The 11,586-nt window shown below is 33.4% G+C and overlaps 1 protein-coding gene across 1 annotated transcript; it reads right to left on the bottom strand.

Annotated features, from left to right (window-relative positions):
• Nucleotides 1–6,706: 6,706 nt before the first annotated feature.
• LOC143199564 (uncharacterized) lies at nt 6,707–10,384 on the bottom strand. Its single transcript, XM_076409452.1, has 2 exons — nt 9,682–10,384; nt 6,707–9,579 (listed from the first exon to the last, which is right to left on the bottom strand). The coding sequence occupies exons 1-2, from the start codon at nt 10,094–10,096 to the stop codon at nt 8,714–8,716; spliced, it is 1,281 nt and encodes a 426-aa protein (XP_076265567.1). The 5' UTR covers nt 10,097–10,384; the 3' UTR covers nt 6,707–8,713.
• Nucleotides 10,385–11,586: the final 1,202 nt, after the last annotated feature.

The following is an 11,586-nucleotide window of genomic DNA, read 5'->3' on the forward strand; positions in this document are numbered from 1 at the left end:
AGGAGTGGTCCCAAAAGTGTTGAGGATATCCCTTCATGCGAGGCCCATGATTTGATTTCCAAAATGTATGATTCTATTCTATGCAAAATAGCATTAAAATTGTGAATGCAGACAAAGAAATAAGTTGGATTGTTTTAATAAAATACTTCGGACGATTGTTGAAATTATCTAAGCTTATGTATATTTCTTATTTATTTATTATGGAAAAAATAATTCATAATTTCAATAGATCACAACACAAAGTAGCAATTAGCTTACTTCTTTATAACAGATTTAATCAAATGAATTTTCGTCGTTAATTACATTTCTAGATGATTAGATATCCTGTTATTGAGGAAATTAAAAAATACAAGAAAATATGTATTTTAAAGTAAACTGATGTTACTGACAGTATTCCAAATTAAAGAAAATTAATATTAGCAACTTTTACAGCATCAAACATTGATAATATCTTTATATATTTAACAGTGTATCATTGCTTAAACAGACAAGGAGCCATATATTTATAACTTGTAAAAAACCGATTATTCATTCAATATTAATTGAAACTCATATTTTATTTAAATTAGGTCAAGAAATGGTCTTCCATATTTAAATACAATCGTTTTAGGGCATTGCCATCTGCGATCTTTGATATCCTCTTTTATGTAGAAGACCACGCTCTCAGCTCCAATCTGTTTATCTCTATGTAACCTAAATTTAGTCTAATGATGGTGTCACTAATTATGAACTTATAACAGATGATTATTTGCCTCATTTGTCAATATTTTGGTATTTTCTTCATTTATTCTCAATCTATTTTGCTCTGCATTGCAAATATATTGTGAAGAATGTACTAATATACCTGTATAATTAGCGAACATCTTAACTTTTTTAAATACATTTCTTATAATTACTTCCTCCATTATAGTGGAAAGTAGTGGAAAGAGATCTCTTCGAAAAAGTCCTGCTATTATCGCAAAACAATATTCGACGTGCTTGTAGATGCCTGAAGGAGTTTAATCATTTATATGACTGGTAAGCCAATGGACATTGCTTCCAATCCAATCACATGTAACTCAGATAAACTAAGAGCTACTATCTATTTCCTCCCTGATATGAGTGTGGTATTCTTTATTTCCCTTCTTAAAAGCATAGCCGTAAGTCTATTGGTAGCGTCTTTAATATTCCTGTTGGACCAATCCCAGCAGGTTCCAACAGGACCATTCTACCAATTGTTTTTATTGGTGTTTCTATTAGAAACTTGGCATTACTGAACATAACCTTCTTCAGAATATTTGAGCACGATTTGTGTATATCGTGAGGACTTTCGTGCCATTATTTGTCATGATTTTCGAAATGTATTATCAAGAAAATAGGAATCTAATTTTTTACGGAAATATTAATAGCAACCGTCATGTTACCAGCTATTTATGGTAATTACCCCAGCTAAAAATTCATATAGGAGTACATTACAAAGAAAATAATACAAATGGGTTTGGAATATAGAAAATACATAGGGATCCAGTTATGGAGATGCACAAAGTATACCGAGACCTTCAGATACCGACTCTTACTCAGGTAACCAGGACAGATACAGAAAGGATACTCTACTATCATGTTAATACCGAAGTATAGCAACTTTTGGACAACACTACTTTCATTTACCGAAAAGTATTTCATCTTGTAGAGCAGTGAAGTTTATTTAACAGAAAAACAGCAGTATATGTAATTTATGTATGAAAATAAGGTAATCCAAGATATACAACTAAGTGATTGTAGTAGCAATATATTAACAAAAAATATGGCATAGTTATCTAAAAGGTCAAATGAAAAGATTCCGGCCTGACACATAGATGGCGCTACTAGAATTAAATCCATATGTTTTTTTAGTTAGCCCAAACTCTCAAAAGATGCGTGTATAAATTTGACAGCTGTCGGATCATTGCTTTGTGAATTATAGCATTTTGAGCGAAGCAACTTTTGTTATTGTGAAAAAAATGGATAAAAAGGAATTTCGCGTGTTGATAAAATATTGCTTTTTGAAGGAAAAAAATACAGTTGAAGCAAAAAATTGGCTTGATACCGAGTTTCCGGACAATGCCCCAGGAAAATCAACCATCAAGTATTGATATGCTAAGTTTAGAAGTGGTGAAATGAGCACCGAAGACGATGAACGCTATGGACGCCCAAAATAGGTTGTTACCGACGAAAACATTAAAAATATCCACAACATTATTTTGAACGACCGTAAATTGAAATTGAATGAACTAGCAGACACTCTTTAAGATATAAACTAAACGTGTACATCATATCATTCACGAATATTTGGGTATGAGAAAGCTCTGTACAAAGTGGGTGCCGCGCGAGCTCACTTTTGACGAAAAACAACGACGAGTTGATGATTCAGAACAGTGTTTGAAGATTATCAAGCGGCAAGTCGTCTGGCAAGGTTATGGCGTCTGTATTTTGGAATATGCATAGAAAAATTTTCATTGAGTACCTTGAAAAGGGAGGACCATCAACAGCGACAATTACATAGCGTTATTCGACAAGGCCAAAAAGGCCGAAAAACGGCCGCATTTGAAGAAAAGAAAGTGCTGCTATTCACTGTATTCTCCAGATCTGGCCCCCAGCGACTACTTCCTGTTCTTATATCTCAAAAGATTGCTCGCTGGGAAGAAATTTTCATCGAATGAGGAGGTGATCACCGAAACTGAGGCTTGTTTTGAAGCAAAGGACAAATCGTACTACAAAAATGGTATCGAAACGTTTCCCTTAAAGGGAATTATGTTGAATACAAAAAAACTAATTTTGCCAAAACACTGTGTTTTACTATGATAGGCCCTTTCAATTGCCTTGTTATCAATATAAAATAAAATAATCAATAATAGACTGAAAATATTTAATAATATATCTATAAAAACTAAAAACACGCGTTCCTGAAATAGAATAATAAGAATACCCCCTAAAATTATCATATTTACTGGAATTAAAACATTTTAAAAATAGATACCCATCCGATTTTCAGCGTTCGCTTTAAGTGGATTCTTCGAGTCATCATCATCGTCGCGAACGTACCACTAAAAAGCTGGAGAAACAGGAACGAGAATCGCCGTTAAGCATAAACGATGCGTATGACTTGTCAACAACCATATTAATTTCAATCGTTTACTTGTTAAAATCGCAGTTTGTTAACCGATGCTTTTAATTCAGTTTATACCAGACGATTATGTAAATTGATGTATATGATTTTTCGGTGAGAATACAGTCGCACGTGCGCTATAAGTTTATATTGGGGAGCCATCAGGATTAAAAGCATTCGATGATAACACAAATTTAAAACATTAAACAATAAATTGTCGGCTATTAATGATTATGGTTTCCAAATAAACATTGACGTGTGTTCAGCTGGTTGTTTGAAACAGTTTCTTGTTGTATGAGTGATGTTTTGGATGACATGATGGATATTTTCTTTTATTCAAACTGATATTTTATTATTTCGATAATATATGGAAAAAATGATCCTTACATTGCGTATAATCTTAATTTACAATTGCAATACAATTTACAACTATTGTTTACAAGCATTGTAAAATTCTCTATAATTCTTGAAATGTCTATTAAACTGTAATTATTTGATTGTAAACGAAAACAAAAAGCATTAAAATGACAAAAATCGTAAATTTTTACAACTACATACATGACAAAAGGGTAATTTTTTACCTCTCGGATAAATATAAAATTCTCCACTATGTTAAACAGTTTTGAGGATTTGTATTTTTTAAGATATATGACAATAAACTGAAATTTCTTCACTTTTTTTCATAATACATTTTTTTGTATAGCTTAGAAATTGAAGATTGCGTAAAATTTGTTAGTTTGTTATATGAGTCGTTATATTACTATTAATTTCTACGTAAAATTCATTATAATCTCTGAAATGTTTATTAAGTTTTCATTACTTGAACATATTGAGGAATATATACTGAGGTATTTTCTGGCACTCGTCTTGCTTGTTAATTAATCCAAGTACATAGGAGAAGTAGTAATAAATTAGTTGTAAATTTTGAACAAGAGTGACAGCAAAAAGTTGTAAAAGGCAAAGAATCGCAAAGTTTTCATAACTAAATTTATGGAAATATTTCAATTTTATTCACCGATCGAACGAAGATAAAACTCTCAAAATATGTGTAGTTTGGAGTGAAAGAAACAAAAATCCATGTCAAACTGCCTTAACCTTTAATGTCTTTAAGATACGTGTATAAACAGGAAGATATTCATTGTGCGAAAATTCACTTTTCATTGCATAACTTAAAAACTAATGGTTATCTAAAAATTATTATAAAACCATTTAATTTCGGGTAACATTCTTAATAATAATTTGACATTTTTATTAACCGTAGATTGTAAATAGAAAAAAAATGTGTCAAGATTTTCGGTTGGAAGTTGGATAAAGAGAAAAGTCTCAAAATATATGTAATTAGGGTGAATTATATTAAAATTCATTGTTATTGCTTTGTAAATAACAATTTCTATAATATAAGTGATATAAATAAAAGTGAATTTATGTTTTAAAAATATTTTTTGCATTGCATCGATACTAAAAGTTGTATAAAAATGATCAGAATGCATATAAATCAGGTTATTCATAAAAGAAAATTTCTAAAAATAATTAGTTGCTGAAAATACCATTTCCAGGAAAAATACACAAAATGGCAACATCGGATATATTACGAAAGAAAGTTCTGTACTACCAAGTTTATGTATATATCAAACAATAGTCCACCAGCAATACATTTAAAGAACTTTATGTGTAAAAGATTGATTATTTTTATCACTGGAATAACCCTTTATGTCATCCTGTTGAACCGAAGTAACAATTAAAAGTGATGAGTAGATGTAAGATATTTCGGAAAAGTACGAAAACTCTAAACGTCGTATGTATTATGAAAGAAAGTTTTATATTATTAACTATAGCAGGTCAATTGAAAAGTCCCCGGCCTCGGAGTGAAATGACGGAGCCATGTATCATCCACTGTCACATATCGATGCAAAAACTCGGGTTTATAACGCTTGTTCATCTTCAAACACTGCTCCGAATCATCAACTCGTTGTTGTTTTTGGTCAAAAGTGAGCTCGCGCCGCACCCACTTTGCACAGAGCTTTCTCATACCCAAGTATTCGTGAATGATATGAGGTACACGTTCAGTTGATATCTTTAAAGTGTTTGCTATTTTATTCAATTTCAATTTACGGCCATTCAAAATCATTTTGTGGATTTTTTTAATGTATTCGTCGGTAACAACCTATTTTGGGCGTCCATAGCGTTCACCGTCTTCGGTGCTTATTTCATCATGTCTAAATTTAACATATCAATCCCTGATGGTTGATTTTCCGGGGGCAGTGTCCGGAAACTCGACATCAAGCCTAGTTTTTGCTTCAGCTGTGTTTTTCCCTTCAAAAAACAATATTTTATCAACACGCGAAATTCTTTTTTATCCCTTTTTTTCAAAGTAACAAAAGTTGCTTCACTCAAAATGCTATAATTGACAAACTAATGATCCGACAGCTGTCAAATTTATACACACATCTTTTAAGGGTTAAGACTAAGTAAAAAACATATGGATTAAATTATAGTGGCGCCATCTATGTGTCAGGCCGGGGACTTTTCAATTTACTTTTTATTTACAAATAACACTATAGTCCACAATAAACATACCGAATTTTATGTGTAAATTATCGATAATTTTTATCACTGGAGTAGCACTTCATCCTGTGGAACCAAAGTAAATCTTACAAGTGATAATATAGATATTTCAGAGAAATTACGAATACTGGCAACGTCGAATGTATTAATTTATTTGATATTTTATGATACGAAGTATTATTTATACGACGTAAAACTCTAGACAAGTTTGAATAATAGTTCGTGATCTGGTCGATTCTCCTCGCCGTATTACCGAGAAGGGGTACCAGATATCATCGAATAACCCCAAACTACCCCAGATTCCATCCCCATCTCGACGCTATAAAACTAATAAGCATTTATCCACTTATACCGACCGATTACTTGGCAAAACGCCACCGCACCATCGACTCCGTTGCCCCTCCGCCAGCCCCATGTCTCCCGCCGCCCCCCTCGACAACTCAATCCGGCCGGGGTGGCCAATAAATAAAGATAAAATCGATTAGGTCCGTAACGCTCCGGCCCATTTTAGGGGTTTACCGGGACATGCTGTAAGATTGTTCCCTGGGGTCGATTCTCTATTAGGGCGGTGTAAATTAAATGCGCGCCGCTGCCAGATCGGGGAGGCGGCTGCGGCGCTGCCGCCGTTCCTGGGAGGGTAGGAACGAACGCGGAAATTGCCGTGTAGTGGATGATTGGAGGATAATTGGTCCACCCTCGGTTATTTGCCTTGGGGTGTCTTTGAACCCCAATTTACTGAATGTTTGTTTAATATGATATATATGATATATATATATATATATATATATATATATATATATATATATATATATATATATATATATATATATATATATATATATATATATATATATATATATATATTACTAGCTGACCCGACAGACTTCGTCCTGTCAAAAAGATTTGTAATGTGGCAGTTTTTGTGCCTACGTATTTTAAAAAATTCTCCTGAACAGAACCATCACCCTGGTGATAGGGCGTTGTGAATAAAAAATAATTAAATAAAACATATATAAGGATTGAAAAGTAAGTAATCGCTTTATTGTTAATCATGTGAATCATAATTATTATTATTATTATCATTATATTGCTTTGTGGTATACGATGTTTTTTGTTTGATTACCTGGCGCATAGATAAACAAATCTGATGGTTTTCCAACACGGGAACAGGCAACATACAATTGACCATGTGAGAAACATGGGTTTTCTAGATTAATACCACAAACACTTAATGATTGCCCCTGGGACTTGTTTATAGTCATAGCAAAAGCAAGCCGTCAACATGTCTATAGGAAATTTGCCATTACCAATGTCAATGAGTTGTTTAGAGAATATGTTTCCAGATTGGTCATTTTGCAACTCGACACGCATATTCTTGCTTAAATGAAGTACTTTAACATGTTTCCACAAATTGGAGGACTTTAGACATGCATTGAGTTCATCAGCTGGCGTTGATCGTGGAATCACTGGCAATGTTTGACGAAAATCTCCTGCTAATAAAATCATTGCACCACCAAATCGGTTATTATTGCTACGTAGATCTTTTAAGGTTCTGTCTAAAGCCTCCAAAGATTTTTTATGTGCCATCGTGCATTCATCCCAAACAATCAATTTACATTGCTGCAAAACCTTTGCCATTGCAGAGTTCTTCGAAACGTTGCAGGTTGGAGTTTCATTGCTTTGCATATTTAATGGCAATTTTAGTGCTGAATGGGCTGTTCGACCACCTTCAAGCAAAGTTGCTGCGATTCCCGACGAAGCGAGTGCAAGTGCAATTTTATTTTGTGAGCGAATTGTTGCTAATATTAATGAAATAAAAAAAGTTTTTCCTGTACCACCAGGTGCATCTAAGAAATAAATCCCTCCAGTTTCATCATTTGTTACTTTCATAAGAGTTTCAAATACATACTTCTGTTGTTCATTTAACAGTGGAAGATTTGTTTGAATTTATTCTTTCAAAGCGTTGAGATCATACAGTCTTTCTCGATGCAACTCTTGGTTAAAAGCGTCATGCATTGGACGATTGGGCGCGGTCAGGCCTAATTGAATTAATAGTTTGTTTGACCTTATCAAGCACATGTCCTCAATTGAAATCAATGCTTCATTGTAAATTTCTTCACTGATTTGTATATTTGGATTTCCCATTCTATTCCGTATTTGATACAAAATATCATCACACATATAATCTTTGTACTTCATCCACAAATCAATTGGGTTTGATGGGAAGCATGTAGATATGATTATAGAAAACAATGTTCGTATTTGATGAGTGTGTGATGATATTACAGCATCATTGAGAGTTTGATCCCAATGAGCGTCATTTTCAAGCAATTGCAAACGTTGACAGGCTTCTCTGTAGGATCCACACAATTCACCATCAACAGTTCGTAACTGTTGGAATGATGTTGGGCCACGTACATTGACTAATAGCAGTCGTAAATAAAAACATTCATCATTGCTTGGATGTACTGAATAAATCCGGCCAATCGCATCGGTGGAATATACATCTGTATATCCTGGAACTGGTTTTCCTTGTTTCCGTCGTATAAATCTCCTTGAGGATTGATTCCAGGTATAATATTTTGGCATTTCAGAATATAGCAATGTTTGTGCGAAATCATCGTTTTGGCATGTCTCAAAAAAACTGGTTAATGTAGTAGATGGTGGCTGAGCAGCTCTTTGTACTGCGTTCTGTGCTGTAAAATACACTCTTTGTCCATTTTCTAAATGCACAGCTAAGTGAACAACAGAAGGGTGTCTCTCATGAATAGGAAAAGAAAATATTCGCCAAACTGCTTCATTACTACTGACATAGCGGCCCATTTGGTATTGGGTAACTTCATCATTAGAATTCTCTGCACCAATTCCAATCACAGCCATATCACTCCCTTTGGTTACATATTTGCAAATGTATTTAATCGATTTCACTGAATGGCAAGATTCAACGTTGATGTGTGCTTTGAATGTCTTTGATAAAATGGGTGAATATGGAACAATCCAACGATTATCTATTTCAATATCTTGTTAATTTAATTTGACAATTGTTGATTTTCCATTGTCTGCTGTCGATCTGCGACGATACAATGGATAACCGTCATTACCAGTAATTGTTTCCGATATTAATGTCCGTGGATATCGTTTTGAACATTTACCATCCATCATACACGGTGAATTTTGATTAAGAGTTCCACAGGGACCATGTATCATGTTTTTGATAACTACCTCATGCAATCCAGGATCTACTTGTACATTAGGGATTTCAGCTGATATCACTGCATCAACTTCATTTGGCCTTATCTTTTCAACCAACCAAATCAAAATGTGTGCATGTGGCAATCCTCGTTTCTGCCACTCCACAGAATACATCCAGCAGCGTGTCTCACCAAACACATTATGTTTTACGATGAAATTCATTAAAGATTTCAACTTTTGTCTAAAGACTCTGGCTGTAATATCATGACGATCAATGGATGATTTCCCAGGTAATAACTCCTGCTTAATTTCTATCCATTGCGGATTGCATGTAAATGTGATGAACAAATCTGCTGTACCATAATGACGAACATACGACATGGCATCTTGAGCATATTCGTGCATATGCCGAGGGCTTCCGATGTATGTTGCTGGAAGAATAGTCATCCGACCGACATTCTGTGCATTTCCATCAGTATTAATCGCATCTCGAAGGTGAATATACTCTTCAGATCGGAGTTTGGTTTGATTCAACCTGATGAATGTTAATCTCTCCGTTTCAATTTTAACATACATGTCATCAACATATTTGTGATATAATCGCCGACATTTCAATATGTGATTATCTGCATTTTCCCGAATCATTAGGCGGTATGAATAATAGTTCATTGAACTGACTTTTTTGTTGGTTTCAGAACCTGTAAACAGATTTTGTTTTAATAACATTCAAATATAAAATTAAAATACATAATATAGTGACTGAGATATTATCGCCATAGCTAAACTAATATTTTAGTTACCTGTAATGGGATTTATCATTTTTATTGATAAATCGTAGCCATCTTCACCTTGCCAAAATATAATGGGATATTGCAGTGCATCATATGAGCGGTGTGTTTCCTTTATAGGTTGTAATTGAAAATTCCGACGATGTAAAACAATATCACGGGATTCCAAGTTTTCTCCAACTACAACGATAGCAACTTCATCAATAGTTGGTGCATTAAAACGTCTTGTATGTTGACCTGCAGATGTTTTATCAGCTCTGATTACAATTTTGTGATTATCGGATGGCATCAGATCCAGGGCAGTTTTAAACAATATAATCAATTGATTGTGTTGATGAAATAAAGTTTGTAATTGTTCTACAATAGACCTTTTTACTAAATTGTTATGTGCACAACGCAGATCAATTTCTTGTGGTGAATTGCCCATAAAATAAATTTGCAGGAATTTGTTGTCGCTATCTGACACTGGTAACAGTGAACCTGCTCTGTGATATATTTGCCCTTGTATCTGTAAATAAAAAAAATATTATGGTGTGGTATAAATTAATGGATTGTCAATGATCAAACTTAAATAATATTTGATCTTAAAAAGTATATATTTAGTTTTAACTAATATCTATCAAATATAAAATATAATAAAAGTGTCACTGAAACTGAATCACCATATAATATGATGACTAAGTGATATATTTCGTAATGATTAAGAAATTGAAGATTAGTAACACATCTTAACTTTGGTGACAGAAAATTTTGTTCGCTAAAATAATTATGAGTAACTGCTATAATACATACCTTGAAAGTTGGCATAAAATTTTCCCGAACTGCATTTGTTGCCCCAAATGAAGTCATTTGAAAGCAATTGTTATATTGTTGAATATGTGTCAAAAAGTGTATAGAATCTGTTCCTATTCCTGAAACCAATGAGTACAATGGTTCTGGTGGTGGATCCAATTGTATCAATTTCACTTTACCATTTGCGCAACACAATCCATTGGCATCGTTTTTGTATTTTAATGCCTTACAGTGTGAGCAAACCAAGTTCATAGAACCAATAACAACACATTGGTAGTTACTGTAGTCAATTGACACATCGTAACTGAAAGCAGCTGGATTCAAACTTGCGCGATTATTAGTTGAATGTCGCGCTCGCGCTTCACGCGTTTGTGATATCCGAATTCTTTCACGTTCATTTCCGTCGTCACGTTCTTGTGCAGTACGATTAGATCGGTAATTAGCTTGGTTTATAGCATTTCTGGTTCTTCTACCTAAATTGCTTCGTCTTATAGGAGGCATATCAAATATAAATTATTTTTTCACTAATCACGAACTAAACAAACACTAACTAACTAAACACTCTGCACAAAACACGATATACGAATTTGTTTCGTGTATCACTTGACAATTCATCTGTCATCTGTCAAAAGTCATCTGTAACAGACAACTTTTTTTTTTAAATTTGATATGACTTGAACTCAAATCCTTTTAAGCCGTACGAATTGTTTTATTTATTTAAAATTTGAATTAAATTTTAAACAAATAAAAAATTTTAAATAAATAAAACAATTCGTACGGATTAAAAGGATTTGAGTTCAAGTCATATCAAATTTAAAAAAAAAAAGTTGTCTGTTACAGATGACTTTTGACAGATGACAGATGAATTGTCAACTGATACACGAAACAAATTAAAACAAAAAGGGCTATTTTTAGGGTTTTTCCAGCAATAATTCTAATTTTTCTCGAACATTTTAAAAAAAGATTTGGCCAAATTGGTCCAGGCGTTGTTGAGTTATGCGCTTAGGAACATATTTTGCGATTCATTTTTATATATAAGATAACAAAGTTTTTTTAGTAATGCGTCATGGATATTTGTGACATATTAATATTGTAATATTGCCGCATCAACTGAGTTTTAGTTCA

Source organism: Rhynchophorus ferrugineus, unplaced genomic scaffold, assembly GCF_030347505.1.
Source record: "Rhynchophorus ferrugineus isolate W39M unplaced genomic scaffold, kcgeb_rfMv2 rfM7, whole genome shotgun sequence".
Lineage (NCBI taxonomy): Eukaryota > Metazoa > Arthropoda > Insecta > Coleoptera > Curculionidae > Rhynchophorus > Rhynchophorus ferrugineus.